Raw genomic sequence first — 22,354 nt, 5'->3', positions numbered from 1 at the left:
AATCTAGCCTGTGCACATTCTTGCTGCTTAAATAGAGAACTCAGGCAATGTCAGCACAATCAGGTCAGTGCTCTTTCGATACAGGATGAATTAAGATTGCTTCTATAATTTGTGGCAGTCCCAGCAGCAGAAAGTTACCTCTGTGGTGTGCAGTCTGCTGCGGAGTTCTTTGAAGCTGAAGTTTATAGAAAATGTTTAAGACCATGCCCCTGTTTCTGGTTTTTACTGGTGTTTCTCTATTCGCCCAGGGTAGTAAGATAAGTTCTTATTAGCTCCATTCCATATGGAAGCAAGTCTTACAAATTTCATTATTGGTAATGGGCTTAGCAGCTTCATAAGAAACCTTGACATCCCAGCAGACTGACAGAAGCGAAAGGATGAGCGGTTCTTCTCTGTAATGTTTAGTCTCCTCTGTTTTTACTCTTCCACCCAAGAGACATTTTTCCTGTCCCCCAGGGGAGAAAAGTTTGTCACAAAGGGATTGAAAGTGTGGAGTTTGGCTTCTGAGTTAAAATCTAGACCTGCATTGTCTAGTATGGTAGATACTAGCAACATGTGCTGTCATCAAACACTTGAAATATAGCAAATCAGAATTGAAAACATTCATGTCAGATTTCAAAGACTGAGAGTATGGAATTTTGTTGTTCATTTTTAACAATTGGTTACATCAACATGTATCATCTCAACAGATAATATTTCAGATTCATTGTTTCAATAAAAGGTTATTAAAATTAATTTCCTCTTTTTTTTTTTTTTTAGTTTCTGAATGTGGCTTCATGAAAATTCTAAATTGCATATATGGCTTGCATTCTGTTTCTTTTGGAAAGCATTGATTCTAGACCAGTGCTTCAGCTACCTTACCCAACCTCGCTTTGAAATATGGCCCATTAACTAACTTCAGGATACTGCCCCTTCCCTCCCATTCAAAGAAAGCTAAATTTTGCTCACTCTATTCTTCTGATCCTTTCTCCCTACACCTGGTTGAAGATCTATTTGGTGATTTACTGGACAGGTAGGGCACGTAAAATCAAGTTTGCCCCTTTGGAGGACAAGATAATCTGATTTGATGGGATAGGAACACTAAGCCCAGAGACAATGGATTTGCTGTCAATATTCTGTGAAACAAGTTTGAGAAATTAGAGCAAAGTTCAGATTTTTCCCATTTTGACTACCTTTTTTTTTTTTTTTTTTTTTTTTTTTTTTGGAGAGAGTGAGAGAGAGCATGCAAGGGGGCAGGGGGGGAGAGAGAGAATCCAAAGCAGGCTTCATGATCAGTGCGGAGAAGTGATTTTGTTTTTGATTGAAATATCAAATTCTTCCAAGATAATGTGCTTCTTTGTACATACTCATGTTGCCTAGTCATAGTCTGTTTGGTTTACTCTTAGAGACTCCCAAAGCCTTAGTGAGTTCAGCCCTACGAAGTGGGGATGGTGGGTTGTCAGTCCCTGAACCATGGGAGCTGAGGTCCTGCTACAGTTGGTTGGTCGCAGCCAAAAAGACAGAAGTAACTGATGAAAACTATTTCAAAGGAATTGTGTATTTGTGTTTCTTTGTGCCTATAGTAAAAAGTTTCTGTTTTAAAAAAGAAGTTTCTATTCAAATAGTTTTCAATTAAAAATTCTCTATTTTAAAGGATACATTATGAAAAGAAGAAAAATCACATTTTTCAATTAATTACAATGTATTCAAGGAAAGACTAACAATTTATTCAAAAGTGCACCATTATAATCAGATACTTTAGTGTATGCTAGTTTATAAAATTTCAATAAAAATGTTAAAATCGTTCAGAAAAATAGTATTTAAATGGATCTCATGTTTATTGACTTAAAATATTAAATTAAAAAGGTTTGTTTAAAATACACAATCCATCAAATTTTTGTTATTTCTGAATTTTTGTTCTATGTGAGGGTAGCTTGTCCCTGGGCCACCATACCCGTCTTTCAAGTTGTGTCCAGATACTGTTTCCCTATCAATCTTTGCAGTGTATATACTAGAACAATAAGTTCTCCTTTTTTTTTTTTTTAAAGATTTTATTTATTTATTTGACAGAGAGAGATCACATAGGCAGAGAGGCAGGCAGAGAGAGCTAGAGGAGGAAGCAGGCTCCCTGCTGAGCAGAAAGCCCAATATGGGGCTCTATCCCGGTACCCTGGGACTATGACCTGAGCCGAAGGCAGAGGCCTCAACCCACTGAGCCACCCAGGCACCCCAATTAATTTTCCTTTGATAAAGATTAGCACAACATGGAGAACTCAGTTGTAGGTATATGCCCTTATGCTAATTTTGAAGCCATTCCTTTGACCAGAGAAGCTTTTCAGATGTTAATTGATTGATCTTCATTTGACATTTAAGCACAAGAGTGTTGTTGACTTAAGTAAATATTCTCAGCATCTTTGTGGTCTGTTCACTGAGAGAAATCTTTATCTGTTCTGTGCCTTCATGTCTTCAGGGACTTCAGACCAGTCTTCTATATCTTAATTTGATCTTATTTTCCAGGTCATCAATTCAGTTTTTCTAAGCCTCACAGGCTTGGTATTCTCATTAATAATGGTGTCTGTCCATTGTTATCTAGATGTCCTCATTTTCCTCTCAGTCTTGTATAGTTTAGAATAGATCTTTCTCAATCTATTCATAGCAGTATCTGTGGTGTTTAATATTTGCTCATTTGTATTAAGTAAATTTAACACAACTTGCTTGAGAAGTCAGATGTGACTAGTTCACATCAAATATGGTAACTTCCAGACCAAGTAAGTAAAAACAACTGGACAAAAAAAAAGGTATATAAAGAGTACTCAGGAATTGATATTCCCAGCACTGTGATATTAGTAAACTGGATAATGCTACCAGATTTAGCAGATAATAGGATGCTCACTTAAATTTGAATTTCAGAGAAACAAAAACTAATTTTTTAACATAAATGTTTCCCATGCAATATTAAATCCCATGCAGTTTACCTGGGCATCTTACATTTTCTCTGGGAACCCTAAAGTTGGGGCAAACACAGTAACTTTTAACTGTTGTGGAATTATAAAATTATAAGACAACTAGAGCTCACAATGTAGCTGAGCACATTGAATTTAGTACACTTTCTTTATAGGCCAGCTGCCCTACTTAAATCCTTCAGTAAAATGCAAACAAAAAGCTAAGAAGTCAAGAATTCTTTTACTCATGAAATATTGTTGCGCTCCCTCCCTTCTTTTTAACCCCCGTCCCCAACTTTGGGGACATCCCCTTGATTCTCACCAGGGTCTGACCTACAGGGATGTTGCAATACCTGGTCTCCGGGTTAGAGCCAAACCACTCATTCTGCCTCACTTAGCCCGTCCCAACTCTATTTCCTCCTGACGTTCAGGAGTTGCAGATGCTCCCTAGGGGGCAAGGGCAGAGTTGTCCTCTCGACTGACACTTGGGCTCAGAATGCTGCATGTTTATTGTTTAAAGAGTCCAAAGCTACCACTGCTCCCTTCCCCTCCCTGCAGCTCTCAGTTTGCTACATTTGTTACAGGTTCTCTGGTTCATGCTATCCTCTTCATGTTTCAGGTCTGTGTATTCTATTTTACCACTATGATCGTGAACAGAGCCCAACCGTAGTCAGCAAGAAATACTAACTTGGAGGAGTGCTGTTTTTGGTGGCCATTTGGAACATTGCAGCACTGCACTCCATAAAGCATTCTAGCCTTTGCTAGGTGGGAGGTAGATTTAAGTAAAATGTGTGCTCTCTGTTTTTTCACAGTAAATCTGTGTGAAGGCCTCTTTTATTCTTCTTTCCTGTAAATCGGGAATTTGGGGCGCCTGAGTGGCTCAGTCAGTTAAGCGTCTGTCTGACTCTTCATTTTGGCTCAGGTCATGATCTTAGGGTTGTAGGATCAAGCCCCATGCCTGGCTCCCTGCTTGATGACGATTCTGCTTGGGAGTCTCTACCTCTCCCTCTCCATCTGCCCCTTCCCCTGCTCTCTCTCTAACAACAACAACAACAACAAAAAAAAAATCGGGAAGTTAGCATTATGAACGAAAATGTGCTAACTTGCTCCAAAGTTATCTTTGAGGAACCCCTAGAAGAGCAGGGTTTTGAACAATGAGACCACCTGTTTCTTGTGGGTAAAAACGTTCACTGTGGCATTGGTCGTGACAGTAGCCCTGTCAGGTGACATTCTGTTTTAGGATGGTTTTTATATCCCCTCTCCCCAAGGAGCCAGCTCAGAGCATTTCACAGGGCAGAAGTGAGTGCCCAAGAAAGGAAGATTTGCCCAACCTAGTTTCCATTTGTGGCTCAGTGTGGGACTTGACTCACCTTCCACTTAAATAGCAACAACATGGGCTCATTCTTTATTCTCTTGACTTTCTGCCTTGGTTTACCATTTTCTCCTTTCATAAAATCATTTATTCAACAATTATCTGTTTAGCTCCTTCTATATATGGGGTACTAAATGTGTTACTGTATGACACCATGTCCAAGTGGCCCGGAGCTTAGAGGAGGTACAATACATCTTTCCCCAAAGCAGTATGTTATAGGTTTTGTATAAGTTTATATACCGTGGTGTTATTAGGTCATAAGGGAAGACAGCATTATTTTCAATTGGGATCATTAGGAAAGCACCATGGAAGGATCTATATGAGCCTTTATAAATGGAAAGGATTTCAACAGGAGAAATGTGGGAAATAGGGCCATCCAAGGCAGAGGAAATTGCTCAAAAGCATTGAAGCTTGAAAGAACAGTGCAATTTTGTGGAATAGGATGTGATTCGGATGGAATGGAATCAGGTTTCGTTTTATTTCATTTTTTGAGGATAGTGGAGGGCGCTACATTGTAGATGGATTTGAATGCTACACAGGAGCAAGTCAGCACTAGGTAGTTTAAACCTGAAAGTACTGTACAGAGTAAAATAGAGAAAATCTTCTCCATCCTGATTTAGATGCCACTGTCACAGTCTAAGCATAAAGCAGTAATAACCTGAATTTTGGTGGTTCCAGAAAAGGACACATGTTCTAACTGACCTAAACAACACTTGGTTTGTCTAAAGAATAATATTACTTATTTTCATATTGTGAATAATTTTCAGTTATGCCTAATTACTTTGTAACATAGGAACTGTTACGTGTGACTTGGTATCATCCACTTAAAGCTTTGAGAAAATGAGAGCTTTTCTTTGTAGAACCAGGTCTAAATAAAGAAACAGTGCCAGACAGGCACCTGGGAAGACCCCTCCTTTCAGTCCCCATGATGACTGAACCAAGTCTGAACACAAATGGCAACTTAATAAATGAGAAATAAGTGGGGTTACTTTTGCAATTTCTTGATGTTTAACCAGTTACATTTTCTTTTTCAGAAATTTAGACCTTAAACATCCTCTCTTAGTAACTTGGGTCTATTAGCCAAAAAAATACATAAAAATCCATGGCCTTCTTAGCATTTAAACCAGAAGCAAATATGGATATCGATGAAAGGAGCGGGAGTAGTGCTTCAAAAGTGAGAAGGACCACAGCCATGAATGGTCTGTGTGTCTGTATGTTTCCCAGGTCAGTGTTTTAGAACCTAAATAACTAGCAGTCTAGAAGATAGAAAAAAAAAATCCTCATTTCATATGTATCTTATAAGCTTAGGAAGTAGAATAGAAGACCTTACCCCCTTAATTTGTAACTTCTAAAAGGCCCTCAAATAAAAGAGGAGGATCTGTATCTTCCTTTGATTTCATATGGTATTAAGAACCTTGTAGAGAATCTGAGCCTGTTCAATGCTACGATCACGAGGGGCAGTGGATGGGAATTCCCTGCTTCTTCCCAAACCGTGATCTCAGTCTGCTACTTCAAGCTATTTTACTGAGAAAGAGTTAACGTGTAAACTCGGAAGGTTACTGTAGATTTCTAAAACATCATATTTAATGTGCTTTGCCTCTGGGAGGGTTTTGAACACAATAATTATGTGATTCATCTGTTGGCGTTTTTGAAGTGAAAGGACTGATTTTGAAATAGTGCAACATTTTAATATATCTTTATCTTTTATTGCTTTTCATATAAAATGAGGTAAAACACAGTGAGAAAACTGCCAACAGTTTTTTATTACAATTTTTGCTATTCCAGTGGTTGTAGAATTACTAATTTCTTTTTTAAGATGGAGATCCATTTGTTTGGTTTTTTTTTTCTGGAGTAAATAGCTGTAGTTACTTCCATGTGTCATCCTTCGCATTGGGAGTAAGGACACTTTGGTATACATTTTGCTATGAAGGTTTGGCTTTTAAGTCTATGAGTACTTGTGTCATCTTCGATTTGGGGCAGATTATTTCCTTTTGCTACTGCATCTGACTAAATGAGGTTACAAGGGAATTTAGAACTTGAAGCAGAAATTATATATACTCTCCATCATGGAGAGTATACACTCACCATGCCTGCTTCCCTTATTCTGATTTATTTAGCACATTTACGAAGCATCTACCAAAGTCCCAGTGACAGGGAAACAAAGATAAATAACAACTGATCATGGTCTACCTAGAAGTGATACCCAAGTGGGGATATTCAGGCATGGGTACCAGTTAATTAATACAACTGAATGGAAGATCAAAGGACCAATTGACTAAGGGAGGAAAAAGGAAAAAGACAACTTTCAGAATAACTCTTGGGATATCAGCTCAGACATGGACTTTCACTCCATTGAAACCGAGAATATAAAGGGACACCTGATTAAATGGGAAATTCCGATTTGAGTGTTTGACTTGTCCAGTTTTAGATGTAAAGTGATAGATCTCTTAGACCAGTAGTTCCTAGATAACAATTTGTAGATTTTTGCTTGTGGCTGAGTAGGAATTTGTTAAAAACACAGCTTGCCTGGAAGTACTATAGAGATTTTGGTAACTTAAATCTAGGTGAGATCTGGAGATTTGGGTTCCAAAATAGCTTCTCAGATGATTCTGATAACTGGTAAGGCTTGGCACCTACTTTAGTAAAGAGCAAGGAGAAAGAAGACAGATGGTAGTTGGAGTCACAAAAATGGATATGATTTCCCAGGAAGAACATGGAGGGTGAGCAGAGAACAAGGGTAAGGATGTAACACCATCAGATAAGGAGTACACCGACGAGGAATCAGTTAAGAAACTAAAAAGGAATATACTGTGTTGAGTAGTTGGAATATATATTTACCTAGATCCCCTAAGTCTTCGAATAGTAATGCTCATTTCTGAATCAATGTAGAGGGAAAAAAAGTTGTAAAATAAAAATCTCCAGGTTTCTACTCATGATTTATTCCAGAAGGGATTAATAAAGCTTCAAATATGCCTTATTGGAAAAAACATGTTTTTCTATTTCCAGGAAAATCTGTTGGAGAAAACAGAAATTGGCCCTCTTGAATAGGGAAAATTGAACAAAGTACATTATCAGAAAAGTATAATATTAATTGGAATTTTTAAAACAAAAAAAATGACCTTTAGTACACTTACTAGATGGGATTTGAATATTTAATTCATTGAAATAACCTTTATAATTGAGAATTAGAACTTTACGGTCTCTCAGGAACAAATGTTTCTGTTCTTCGCACTGTTTCTTTTGTTACTGTTGTAGTGATCAGCATCTTCTCCTAGGTGAGTAAAAACTTAGGTTAATGGAAATGTGCTATTATAAAAAGGAACAAAATGGCAATTATATAACCTGAGCTCATATAAAAATTAATTGCCTTTTTCAAAATCCATATCCCAGCATGTGGAACTTTATTGATCTTAAATGATTTTTAAAATAGATACATTATTGACATTTACTTACAAATGTAGTTATTGTTCCCTTACACTCACTCTCCTTTTAGGTTTCAGGTGACCCTTTATGTAGTTGAATCATAGGATCACTTCAATGGTTGTCTGTTCCCCTTTTAATTTAGTGGTCTTCACTAATCACATTTGTGTTTTCGGGGAGCTCAGTAAACAAGTGGTCAAATAGCCAATAGTGGTCCCATTATTTTTAACCTGTAGGGTTCTGCATTAAAGGTGATTTTTCATTTTTTATTTCACTTATTTTGTTTGTTTGTAGGGTTTGAGGGGGAGGGACAGAGGGAGAGGGAAGGAGAGAATCTTAAGCTGGCTCCACCCCCAGTACAGAGCCCCAGGCAGGGCTCAGTCTCACAACCCTGAAATCATGGCCTAAACCAAAATCAAGAGTTGGGTGCCTAACCAACTGTAGGTGCCCTTACCTTAAAGGTGGTTTTTTTAAAAAGTCATCTGAATTAACACAATATTGGGAGACTATTTTATTGTGAATAATATTTTGTCGCAGAGGAAATGATAGGCAACAATAAGTATCTCTGAATAAACAAAATTTATTGGTGAGAATACCACAGTGAGATTTTCAAAATTATTGATGATCAACTTGTTATAATAAAACCGGTTAAGAAGTTAAAGAGGGATAATAGTCCACACAAGACTGCTATCACTTCTCATAGTAAGTTCAGGGTGTTACCAGAATCACTCTGAGGTTCAATAATTCACTAGAAACACTCAAGGAACTCAGTGGAAGCTGTTAAACTGATGGTGCCAGTGTATTATAGCTAAAGGAAACAGATTAAATCCAGCCAAGGGAAGAAGCACATTGGGCAGAGTCCAGGAGAAATGCCAAACATGGAACTCTTTTTTTGTCTTTTCCCCATGGAGTCATTAACAATATAGCTTTCCCGGCTTCAGTATGTAATGACATACATGGGATATTGCCCCTTCATTTAGGGAAGCTCACTTGGGTCTTGTTGTGCAGAGTTTTTATAGGGGCTATTCGTGTACTGCCCATATGACTGGCCTTTAGTTTTTTGGTCTCTCTATAGATAGAACCTATGCTGCATGACCCTAAGCCCCATGGTAAATCACATGGTTAGATTGTTGGGTCACAAAGCCCACATGCAAACAATGACCTCCTATCAAGCATGGCATTCCAAGGGCATAGAGATCACCTCCTAGTAAATAGGGATACAGGCCAGCACTCTTTTTGTGTAAGGTTAATTCTTCACTACACACTAATTCTTTCAGAGAATAAAATCAGATGAGATCAAAATGAAACCAGAGTTCACAAAACTGACTACAAAGACAAGGAAATGAAATGGCCAGATGAAATGGCTCCTTGTGGTCCATAGGACTGTTAAAACATCTTCATTCAAGATTATCTTTCCATATTCTGGATCCCACTCAGCTTGCCCCTTTATGAAGTCCCTTCTGCAGACAATTAGAGTCATATCTCCTGGGCATGCCAGGAGTAGTTTCCTGCTTTGGAACCTCTGCTCATGCCACCTTGTAACATACAGTTGACTCGAACAAAATGGGTTTGAACTGTGTGGGTACATTTATACACCGATTTTATCTGATAATTACAGAACAGTACTGTAAGTATATTTTTTCTTCCTTATGATTTTCTTAACATTTTCTTTCCTCTAGCTTTATTGTATGAATGCAGTGTATAATATGTATAACATACAAAATATTTGTTGGTGGACTACTTATCTTTTGGTAAGGCTTCCAGTCAACAGTAGGCCATTAGTAGTTAAGTTTGAGGGGATCAAAATTATACGTGGATTTTTGCATGGGAAGTTAATCCCAAGACTGTTCAGGGATCAACTGTATTCTCTTGAGAGCTTCCCATTTTGTTGAATCCATCATGTCTGTGGTATCCAACCCAGTCCTCATCTTCTGAGAAGGCTCCTTTCACCAATGAACTTTTCTATAGTCACTTTCTTTGTCGGATTTTCCATAATATTTATTTGCCTGTTAGAATATGTTTCCTTCCAGTGATATTTGCACCTATATCTTGTCTTAACAAGATCTTAACCTCTTGCAACTTAGGGATATAATGGCCTCTATCCCCCCCCCCTTTTTTTTTTGATCCTGTAAATCCTAGTACGATACCTTACACATGACAGGTGTTAGATAGATGCTTGAATGGTAAACTTTCATAGAGACATGTGCAACCAGGAGGATATTATTCAAATGTATGAATTAAAACATCCTATACTTATAAATTTATAAATAATAAAATTTATAAATCTAAATTGTACTTATAAATTTCTGAGGTAACCATGTTAGTCCAGAAGAATATTGGAATAATTTTTGGCAATTCATTGAAGACACCTGCAAACAAAGGTCAGTAAAACTCTGGAAAGTATCTAGAAGTATTGCCATTCTGCTCCTACCTCAGGGCTTTTGCACATACCTTTCCCCTTTGCCTGTAATGCCCTTTCTCTGAATAGTTGAACACTCAGAAAGGCAAAACCACCCCACCTGAAATATCAGCCTTCTCCTCACTCACTATCTATTTACCTTGTTTTATTATTTTTTTTTCAGAGTTCTTTTCTCTAACCAATATGACACACTTGTTTTTTGTCCCTTTTCCCTGTTACTAGAATATAAGTCCCATAGGGAAGGGATGTTGCTTTGCTAACAGCTGTATCTTCTGCAAGTAATATAATGCCTGATTCTGAGTATGTACTCAGAACCAACTATTTGTTGTATACATAAACGAATTTATACTAAGCAACAAGTAGAAAGCTTAATTTTTTTATGTACATTCAATTTTTATGCCATTTGATTTAAGAAGATGTAAATGAGGGGCCACCTGGGTGGTTCAGTAAGTTAAGCGTCTGCCTTTGGCTCAGGTCATGATCCCAGGGTCCTGGGATCAAATCCTGCATCAGGCTCCCTGCTCAGTGGGGAGTCTGCTTGACCTTCTCCCTCCCCCGCTAGTATTCTCTCACTGTCTCTCTCAAATAAATAAATAAAATCTTAAAAAAAAAAAAGAGAGAAGATTTAATTGAGCTCAGAGAGTTTCAAAGAGAAGCATTTAACTGAGGGTTTTTAGAGGGGAGGGAGGTAGGGGGATGGGTTGGCCCGGTGGTGGGTATTAAGGAGGGCATGTATTTCATAGAGCACTGGGTGTTATATGTAAGCAATGAATCTGGAACACTACATCAAAAACTAATGATATACTGTGTGGTGACTAACATAACATAATAAAATAAATAAAGTAATTGAAGGAATGGTAGAATGTTTTCTAAAATTATCGAGTTCTTCGGCCTTTAAAAACAATAACTAGATGTGTACACGGTCCAAGTCAATAAAGTTATAAAATGTAAAGATTAGGTGAAAATAGGCATTTTTATCAATTGCTAGTTATTTAGAGGTGTTCTTTAGTTTTGTGGAAAAATAAAAAGTTATTTTTATACAATGGGAGTAAATATGGAGCTCTTAAATTTTTTTAAAAATCATAATTTTTAAAAGATATTACAGAGTTAGAAATGCATCTTACTTCGGAAAATAACACCATGAAGTTCAGTCATTGTGCTTCATTCCAGCAGGAGTTACAGAGTTTATCATGGCTCGTTGAATGAGGTTCCAAGACCAAGTGCCTCAGTTGAGCCTTTATTTTGGGACAGTGAGTGGTTAGCAACCCTGGAATGAGGACATACCCATATATGGCTGTAGATGCTTTTGGTGGGTATATTTGGAGTCTAAAAGTAACCCCAGGTATTTGTCATAGAGAGTCATCTCTGCTCCGACCCAAATTTCGTAGGCTCTCTGGGAAACCAGGCTGTGCCCATAGGCTGCAATGCTGCTTAGTCTTCCAGTCCCCAAAGAATGATTTATTGTATTCATATTTCCCATTCCAGTCCTGGCACATCCTTCGGGATCAAGGTATCTATCACTCTATAGCTTCTTCCTGTCCCCTTCCTTCCCCTCCTTTTAGTTCTTATTGTTGCTTCTCTCCCCGAAGAGATTTCCTTCTAGTTGATGCCAGAATGTGGCTTATATTTTTGACCTTCGTGTCAGGCTTTGATTCTGAGACATTTGACAGCATGTGTGCTCGATGCCTGGGAAACAGGTTGCTGCTTCCAGTAGGATCTCGTTAACATTTATTTCTTTGCTTCCATATTATCTCACTTACGCTAAGGCTGCCCCCCACCCCCACTTGCATAGTCCAGGAATGAGGACTGGCAATGATCCATTCTTTTTGTGTTACTGTTTCTAGCTCACGATTTCAATAGCATGTTTGAAACTAGAATGCACTTTCATATTTTCTCCTTTTATCTCTGTCTCTTTGGCTTTTTGGCAAACATCAAGGCAAATAAATCAGACCCACCACTGCACACCCATCTGCTTTCAGGAGCATGTAAGCCGACCAGTTTGTGATGTATTACCATAGATCTAGCTCCAACATAGAACTAAAGGAGGATCCCTGTGAAGTAAGAATAGAAGGCACGTTCTAAGGCCAAGTACTTTTTAAGCTCTGAATCATTTATCTGCTGATTGTGAGTAGGCATGGTCTACAGTGGCATTTTTAATAACACTAACAAATTAGTGTGGTATTTATACAGTTGAAGTTCTTTTTGGTAGATGAAAAGTAAAAACGCGTTATACTTTGGATTTGACAATAGGGATTAAGAAGAAAAGATGCTATCATAGTTGTAAAAATGTAGCAAATTAAGGTATAGTCGAGGTGTTCACTTACCGACATCACTTTTATACTTCATCTGGTGCTAAGGTCACATGGGAAAACAACCATCTGCAGTAGAATACCTTTCCAGTTGTTGACAGCCCAGAAATTGTTTTATAAAAAAAATAATAGGCTATGGTCATCCAAACCTCTCTTCCTAATACTTGTTGACACTTGAATTCTGTATTCATTTTTTTTTCTCACAACAAACAAGTGATGATTCTCTTGGAATAGGAATTAAGAGGACCGCAGACATTTTAGGGCATACATTTAATACTAGAAGAATGCCTCATATAATACTCTTGATAGCAGGCTGTAAATTGAATCCACTTAAAATGATCAAAAGTTAATCGAGCTACTTACAATAGCTCTTAGAGTTGGTTTTTAAATTGATTTTCAACAAGCCAAATTATATCCTCTGTTGGAGCATGGATTTTATCACACTAGAGATGATACCTTTTTGGAAAATAAAAAGGTAATTAAGTCTTGTGACTTAGCAGTTTGGAGATTAAAGAAAAACCTTCAAAGTAAACTAAATAGAAATTTAGTTTCTATGTAGTGGTAGTGTCAGGGGTGTGGGGTGACAAGGAGGCAGGTAAAACTCACCTTTGAAGACTTTCTTCCAAACGTTTCACAGTTACTGTCTGCTTGTGGTTAGAGTCAGCTTTTGTGTGTGGCCCAACCTGACTGCTCGTTAGGACAGATGCCGCCAAGGACTTTGCCTACTAGTTACATACTTGGTATTGATGGCCCAGAAGGAAGGCATGCGAGAGGGACAGTGGCATTTGTCCTCTTCATAACCATGACTTTAACCCTTCTCTGATTCTCAGAAGCTAAATTCTGAAGTGGTGATGGACATGGTAGCTCCTCCGGCAAATTCAGCTTCTCCTGAACCCTGACCTTTCCATCCTCCTCCTGGGTTGTGATATCTTTATTTCATGTATATATGCAGAGCTGGGGCCAGAATGTGTACCAGTTGGTAAAAACATTACTTTATGCAAATAATTATTCACCTTTGCTTTTATTCATGGATTAGTAGAAATAAGGATAATTTAAGACACATAAGATACATGATAGGAAATTCAGAATGGGAAATATATGTATTAGACTGTCCTCATGCTGAAAGCACTGTTCATAACATTCATGATATCCAAAGAAAAACCGTTGTTTGCTTCATTGTTTAAAGTGCACACATGCAGAAAGATGTCTAAAATAGATTTTCACCAAAACATTTAAGTAGTTACATGTGGGGCACCTGGGAGGCTCAGTTGGTTGAGTGTTTGCCTTCAGCTCAGGTCATGATCCCAGAGTCCTGGGATCGAAGCCTGCGTCGGGTTCCCTGCTCAGCGTGGAGTCTGCTTCCCCCTCTTTTTCTGATCCTCCTCCCACCTTGTGCTCTCTCTCTTCAAATAAATAACTAAATATCTTTAAAACAAACATAAATAATAAAAAATAATAAACAGTTAAATGTGGTTTTTAAGGAAAAGGAATAATAATTGACTATTTTTTACTTGTTTCTTTATTAAATACTCCATTTCTATTAGGCAGTATGAGAATAAGTAAGCACTTGGCGTGACATAAATTTTGCATTATCATCCCATTTTACAGATGAGGAAACTGAAGTTTAGTGAGATTTAGTAGATTTGGTATCCTACACATATTAAGTAGAGTAGCCAGAAATAGAACCAAAGCCACTGATACACCACACTGGGCTGAAGATCAGAATGGGAGATGCATCTACTGGGAAGTAAATTGCAGGTCAAGTTGTGAACCTCTCTGGATATTGGTGTAGCTGCCCATGAAGGAGTGACCACTTTCCTCTCCCCATTCTGATGAGAACTGTTAGGATTTAAAGAGACTCTGCTTATAGGAACCTTCCACGAAAATGACCTCATATCCGTTTTGGTTGTGCTATAAAATGTTTCTAGTCATATATACTTTTTTAAGTGTTTTCACATGAAACCTTTTAACTACAGATATTTAGGTGGTGAAATATTTGGCCTCTTTTTGGTCCTTTTCTATTTTATTTTGTGTAAAAATTCACAACTATAATTGGAATAAGTCTAAATAGAAAATTAATATTGAAGAGGGAAGTCATCATTTTATCTTCCTTTTACAGAGCATCAGCCTTGATTCAGTATTTGTTGAAAGAGTGAGTGAATTTGGGACTAATCTCCCGAATCTCAGGTCTGGATTCCTGAAATATATACTGTTGTTACTCTCAACAGTATGAGTAATTGGGAGATGATTAACTTTACCTTTGAAAACATGATTATTTTCTCTAGTCTAGTACACAAGTTCACTCATATTTGTCTATTTGTAAGACTCTAGTGTACCTCCTGACCTTCGGTTATGTGAAAGGGATCAGTGAACAATACAGCAAAACATTTTATTTAGTTTATAAAGTGAAGTTCCAGAAATTGTTCCCTTAGTCAACTGAGAGCAATATGTTGGAAGAAAACTCTAGAAACACATATGTGTAGAAAGCATTTGAAAGTAATCCTAGGAAGGGAAGGCTCATTAAAGTCAGGAAAAGTTGATGATTTTTATTTCCATTTGATTTTTTGCCCATTTATTTTTAGAAACAAATCAGGAAGATTCAAGTATGCATAGAAAAAAATTACTCAGTATTATGCAAAGTTACTTTCTAGAAATTTTTAATCAATTTCCCTTTCTCTGAATCAGACTGTTGGTACCATTTAAACACAGTATGATGCCAAATGAGTAGGCAGTTTCCAGGGAATATAGTCCAATGATGTCTCTCCCTTAACATCTTGAAAAGTGTAAAAAGAGTTATCCTGTGAACCACTCAGCACATGTTTGCCCCTGAAATAGTTCAGCAGTGGAAGTAGTAACATTTTCATTGGTCATCTTTTCAAAGAGCTTATAAGTGGGAACTATGACTGTGTGGAAAGAGAACCTTTCTATTAGGGAAAACCTGCACAATGAAAACTTTCTTCTACCTGATACCAGATCCCCTACTCGAGGGAGCTCCTCCTCGGACTCTGTACCAGACCATAGCTCTTTGTACATTACCTTTATATTCACCTTCTTCCGTGCTCCCACCTCCCCTCAAAATTTTCTCTATCCTCAGAACTTGCATTTGCCTTTATAAATATACGCTTTCTGTGTATCCTCTTGCTTAAAGGTATGATAGTTTTTTTAAGTTTCATTTTTATTCAGCTGTAGCAGTGCATTCCTCTAAGCCATCGGAATTTCCTCTGAACTGATTTGCAATGTGTTTGGTGTTTGCTAGCAAATTTGGAACATTTCAGTTTGTGTCCTTTCTCCACATGGTATAAGATCTAATTACCACTCAGCATGAAACAGCAGCTGAAGTGAAAAAGGCAGCAAGAGAAGGCCCTGGCTTAACTTAGAGCTAATCAACAACTTCCTTCTTACATACTTCCCAGAGGCAAAGAAAAAGGGAGCTAGCACTCATTAAAGTAACTCATGTATTAAACATTTTTTTTCCTTCCTTGATCTTAACTGAAATGGGGGATTTGTTCAAATCTTTATGGAAGCAAGACATTAAATGACACCTTTAATTTGCATTAGTAGTCACAGATGCTTCCTTCAACTGTGCAAAATGTTTTCATCATCAGGGTTGCTAAAAGTAGTCCCATCCTATTTTCTTGACATTTAAACAGATAAACAACATTTATGGGAATCCAATAAAATCAAATGAATGATTAATCACTTTTACTCAATTTTGAGCTTTTGGATCCTGAATTTGTCTTAAAAAAGAACTTCTAGATTTATCTTTAAAGCGTGTGTCATCCTAATGTCGTTTGGGGCTTTTTATTCTCTGGAATGAATATGTTAGGTAATCAACTTATCAGGAGGAAACGATGGATATCTTTACTTTTTATATTGCTATGGTCTGAGTTTTCACTTATCAGATTATCAAAAATTTAAGAAGTTAGAGAATCTGTGGTGTCAGGCTGGTGTGAAAAACCATCTACTCCACCAGCGTTTGAAGAATGTGCTGTTACAACACCTCTGGAGGGAAAGCCCCTTCATCAAAAATGGAAATGCACATGCTCTTTGACCTAGCAACGCCACCTGTAGGAACCTGTTGTTGAACACGTATGCATAAAAATGGTATTAAATAGTGGTATTACTTGTAATATAAACAGAAATATGCAGAGAAGTCATTAATAGGAAAATATGCAGAGAAGTCATTAATAGGAGAATATTAAACAAATCATGGCATGTCCATATCCAGATACCTTATTCCTTTTGATAGCTGCTCTTAAAGTGAATGAAATACCATGTATTGATGAGAAATATTCTCTACATTATCCTATTACGTGAAAGGAGCGGATAGTTTTCTTCTATTTGTGCTTCAAAAAGCAGAGGATAGAGATGTGTTTATACAACTTTTCTCCCTCACCTCCCTCTCACATAAGCATATATTCACACATCTATAGATAGATGGATGAAGGATACAAAAGAAACTGTTGGTAGCATTTATGTCTGGTGAATGGGACTATGGGTCTGGAATGGGAGGCCGGTATTTTTGGTGGGGGCAGCATACTTTTTTTGTGCAATTTGAGTATTTTTTTTTTTAGCATGTATATATATTATTTTTCAATTAAAAAGAAATTTCAAATTAATGACCAGGTCTGTTTTTTTCTGTTTTAGGACTCAGCCCAGGAGAGTGTTATCACCCGAGACATTCATCGTACATTTCCTGCACATGATTACTTTAAAGATACCGGAGGAGATGGCCAGGAATCACTCTACAAGATCTGCAAGGTAGGGCCCTCCACCTCATTTTTTTCTAACTTATTTTACAGGGCCCTATCTTAGGAACCCATTGTAAAGACTTTTAGATTTTTTTCCTGTCTTCTTTTCTTAATTGCTCTGCGCCCTATTGATGCTGGACAGCCAAAGCCCCTTGCCAAGAAGTCTCTGGCATGAGAAAGAATTCAGGAGCATGGTGTTTAGAGAAAGGGACAAAGATTTATTAAGACTAGAAGAAAGCTACTTCACGAAGTAGCTATCTCTCATCCTAGATGAGGAAGAGACCCTCTTTGCCTCTAATGAAGGGTTTTAAGGTTTTCAAATTAGCTAATGGTATAGGGAGGGGCTTATTCTCTAACTTTGGGTTTATCATTTACATTGGGTGATTAGTTTCATTGTTTTAGGGTTGCAGAGTTACCTACACGGAGCAGTTTGAAGAATGTTGAGCTTTTACTGCTGGAGGGAGTGGGGTTTTGTGGTTTTCTATGAGTCAAATTTTGTGACTCTTTTTGTGACTGCTGGCTTTTAGGTTAAGGGTCAGTCTAAAACCAGAATGACTTGACTTAGGTCAGCTTGTCTCTTGAGTCTCTATTCCCTCCTGCCTCAGTGTTCTCTGCTCAGCGCAGAATTCTGAAGGCAGTTTCCTGGCTGCATGTCCCATCAGGGAGGGGCTCGGTAAGGCCTCACTTTGGCTCTGCTGCTAACAAGAAAGGAACAAAAGGTCTTCTCGGGTTATGCAGCAAAGGCTGCGAGGAGTCCTGATGACTGTCCTCCTGTCCTCCTGAGAAGATAATGGGGCAGTTGACAATTTTTGTCACATAAGGGTAAGAAAACAATGCGGTTTTTAAATACTAGCAAGTTCTCTGAAATTATTGGTGTATTCTAACATGTCACATTAGACATCTTCATGCAGTTTTTATGTCCCATTTTAAAATCTTTGCCCTCCTTATTAATAAACTGGAAGAAAAATTTTTCCTGATTTTTAGTAAATATGCTCTGTGGGGATATAAAAGATTCTGTTTGTGTTAATGGAGAATAGTCATCCGATTATTAATTTTTCAAGGTTATATCAGGATTGCAAAATAACTTTTTAAATCATTATTTATAGTTAACTCATATTGTCAGTGCTAATTGAGGCCAAAAGCTAAAAATTACAAAGTCCATTCAGCAAAGTTTTGCCCTTTCTCCTCAAATTTAAGATGCCTTATGAAATGTGGTATGTATCTTAACATCGTCCTCACAAGATTACTACTGAAGATGAACTACACAAAAATCTTGTAATAATATGGAGGAAAAAGCAAATACCATGGCTAAGTTTATAAGTTATGTAATCAGTTCCTGAATTATCAAATTTATCCTTTCATTGCGTAGCAAAATTTGCCAGTAAGTATTCAGGAGTACATATCAGTATCATTTTATATTTACTGATTTTTTTTATATTACTTATAAAAGTACTTGCCTGCTTGCGATAACCACGTAGGACTGATGCTTCATTCTGCAAATGGCATAGCTTTCATTAAACTCCTTCTTGCATATTTGTGGTTTAGCCCTTTGCCCACTCGTATTTTATCTTGTTTTTCTTTTCTTTTCTTTTCTTTTTTTCCTTCTCTCTTGATGTAGCCATTTGGAGGATTATCATTCAGTGCTAGAAATGCATAGATAACTTAAAATCTGAGAGTCTACTGACTTCTGGAAAGTAATACATCATCTAGTTTTTAAAAATGCCACAAACCACTGAATACCATTACAAATGTATAATATATTCATTATATGAGTGTAAAAGGCAAAATTATTAAAAAATTTTTCTACCAATTTTGAAATTCTATAAGCTAGTTAGCTTGTCATGTGTAGGGAAGATGTCAAAATTTATGTAGTTTCCTGGTTTATGGAGAAGCGTCTGATTTACGATATATGGGAGAACATTTTCCCCCTCGCATTCAGCATATTTTCAGCCAATCAGTAACTTTTTCCTTCAGTTTTTCTCTAGCTGATACTAGAGAGCTTTTTCACGTAACCAAAGCAGATGGTTTTATGTGCTTGCAGCCTCTGACTTACAATTTTGCTCCCTTGTAGTAAAAGCAGTATTCCCCTCATACAATATTGACAGGAGAAATATCTGAACCAGTACCAAACACAAAGATAACATTTAAATAGCTGGTGCAGTTAAATAGTTGACATCTTTGATATTGCAGATAATAATCCAACCGTGAATTCGTTACACAGTGTTCGTTAGTATGTTCACATACTGCATATAGCCACGTTAGATTATTAGTGTATACTTGCAACATGATTAGAGAGTTTTAAACCTCTAAGTAAAGAATATTGCAACAATGTAGCTCTAAAATACCTTGTAACTGCTGAATATTTTAAATTACACTAAATTTTGTAAAAATGTGGACAACAAAAGAATCATATTAAAAGCATTTCAGAATTCAAGATATTAAATAAAAGTTGCTAAAGCTTGTAATGTACTAAAATATATATTACATAAACATGATTTTATGGCACCCTTTGATAATGGGGGAGATCAGAAATGAATGTATCAGAATGTGTTGGAGAGACCAAAATTTGCTGTGTTCTTGAGTGACGCAATTCCTTCTCTTCTGGATCTGTTTTTTAGCAGTTTAGTGCTCATGCAGGAAATCTCAGGTGGTAGTGTTAACTCACAAATAGGAAAGCGTACTTATAAGTACTTTAGAATTGAATATTCTTCTCAAGTTTGTAAATATACTTTCCTTGGCTTTTTCTATCCAATTTGAGCTGTAGTCTTTGATTTTAGGACTTTCATCCCATATCCCCAAAAGTTGCTAGATGTAAAAAGGCCACTGAATGTGGTCCATCTGTCAATCATTTTTATTTCTAGAATCATATCCAACATCATACCTCACATTCTCAGCAATATACCTTTGAGTTTCCATCCTGGATACTTTGCACAAACCTGAAACATTAATACCTTGATTTTAAAAAGTGGCTTCTTTATCAGTTCTTTTTTTGTACCCCCCCCCACATAATCTTTTTCGTGTCTTAGTGCACTGGCCAGAACCTCCATTGTAGGTGTTGAAAGGAAGCAATCATAGTGGACATCCTTGTCTTGCTCCTGATTATTAAAAAAAAAAGTGCATCTAATGATTTACCAATCAGAATGATATATCTTACTCACATCAGCAACACACTTAGAGTCCTTTTTTATGCAGTGCCTTCCATGTGTTATAATAATTTCAAATTTACAAAGTACTTTCGCATATATTACCTCATTTATTTCTGATAACTTATCAGTGGAGCCTATACTAGAAATATAGTATGCTGTGCTCTTAAATTGAGACAGAGATTATTAAGAGAATTTCAATTATAATAAGCATGGAAATCAATTTTGGTTTCAAGGATACAGAAGTCCGACTGTGGTTGAAAAGTTTTCTGTGGCTCTGGTGAAATGAGAAATGATCTGAACTGTCAGATTAAACGGAAGACTGTTAAAAACTTGCTGTCATGTTTTAATGGCCCTGCCAATATCCGTTTTTGCCTCTTAATATCTTTTTCAGAGTAGGAGGAAATTGAAATGGCTCAAAGATTCTTCTGTTGTCATAAATTTATGTGTGGAAGTTAAACAGAAAGTGTAATAGAATTCATAGGATTCTGAAAATGAAAGTTTAGGGTTCTCCTACCTCCCTCCATCCTTCCCTTCCTCCTTCCTTCTTGTCTTTCCTATTAGTCAAGTCAATAACATTTTAAAATAGTGTCCTTGAAAGGAGGAAAAAAATACTAGCTCCCCAAATATCTTTAGCACTTTTCTATTTTAAATATGATATAAAATCTATTTTGAGTTGGGAGACAGGTTGGCACAGTTTAAAGGACTGAACATCAGGAAATCTGGTTCTTGATTCTTTTCTTAAGCAGACCTAAGACTATGGGAAAATCACTTTTTGGATTTCCTCCTCATTAAGGCTGTGGGGTCTGATAGGATTATTCCGATTTCTAGTTCTAATTTGCAGTGATTCTAAATGTTTAAATTTTTTTTTCTTAAAATATAACAGATAAGTGCAGGATTGAACAATTCCTATGTCAGGAGTAATATATATAAAATATAACTGTGTCTCTCAATTTCCAAGCTATAGGTGAGTATGATTCAACGTTTAAGACTTCACCTGGCTTTCTGTTGTGTTTGGGTATGTGTTTCATGCACACATGAAATGGAATATGTTTAGTAATTTACTTTGAGATACACATCTCTTTAAAGACCTAAGGCCAGTCAGTCATAGTAATCAGTTAAAATATTGTTCACGACAGTATAGATTGAAGAGACGCTTGATGTGCAATTTAATTTGAGGCATATTGCCTTTTCTAATTTTCTGATCAAAGTAACTGTTTTCTGACAAAGAGGCTACTGCTGTGAATTGGATGGGAGGGATTGAATATATTACAGAGAGATCAATACCTTTGTTCATCTGGGCTAATAATTTGATCGTATAATGGTTTGTGGAAACTTATTACTTGTTTTATCAAATATTATCAAAACAAGATTGGATTTAATATGAAAACTAAAACATTTCACGTATTATTTTGATACCAGTAATGAGTGACCTGCTGCATGATTTTGAAGAATGCAAATGATCACTGACTACTGTAAAGTTAGATAAAATTATACATTATTGTTTTCTAGAGTTAGGAGGTGTTAGTGGTTATAGGGATGAATTATTTTTCATGAGTTGATTGTATTTTCAATATGTTTCTATTTGACTATGTGTAATACAACTCTCTTCCTTGGGGTGCCTGAATGATTCCTTGTTTGAATGACAGCATTTACTGAACACATTATAGGCCACTATTCTTTACAAAGCCCAATTTGTTTTTTGTTTTTGTTTATTTATTTTTTTTACTTTATTTTTACAGTGTTCCAAGATTCATTGTTTATGCGCCACACCCAGTGCTCCATGCAATACATGCCCTCCTTAATACCCACCACCAGTGCTCACCCTTCATGCCACCTCCCTCCCCTCTAAAACCCTCAGTTTGTTTCTCAGAGTCCACAGACTCTCATGGGGCTTCGTACTTAGTGGGGCGTCCACTTGAAGATTCTTTCTCTCCTCCCTCTGCCTCTCCCCCTGCTCATGCTTGCTCTCTCTCTCTCTCCCAAATGAATAAATAAATCTTAAAAAAGAAAAGACCC

General features: G+C 37.0%; 1 protein-coding gene across 3 annotated transcripts in view; it reads left to right on the top strand.

Moving 5' to 3' along the window:
- The window catches only part of RABGAP1L (RAB GTPase activating protein 1 like), a 763,170-nt gene that overhangs the window by 428,818 nt on the left and 311,998 nt on the right, over nt 1–22,354 (top strand). For all 3 annotated transcript variants that reach the window (XM_047704248.1, XM_047704249.1, XM_047704250.1), the window contains exon 14: nt 17,089–17,202. In XM_047704248.1, the coding sequence (XP_047560204.1) occupies nt 17,089–17,202 (114 nt within the window). The remainder of the gene's footprint in view (nt 1–17,088; nt 17,203–22,354) is intronic.

Source organism: Lutra lutra, chromosome 15, assembly GCF_902655055.1.
Source record: "Lutra lutra chromosome 15, mLutLut1.2, whole genome shotgun sequence".
Lineage (NCBI taxonomy): Eukaryota > Metazoa > Chordata > Mammalia > Carnivora > Mustelidae > Lutra > Lutra lutra.
The sequence above is the reverse complement of the archived record's forward strand: the minus strand, read 5'-3'. Positions and strand labels throughout refer to the sequence as shown.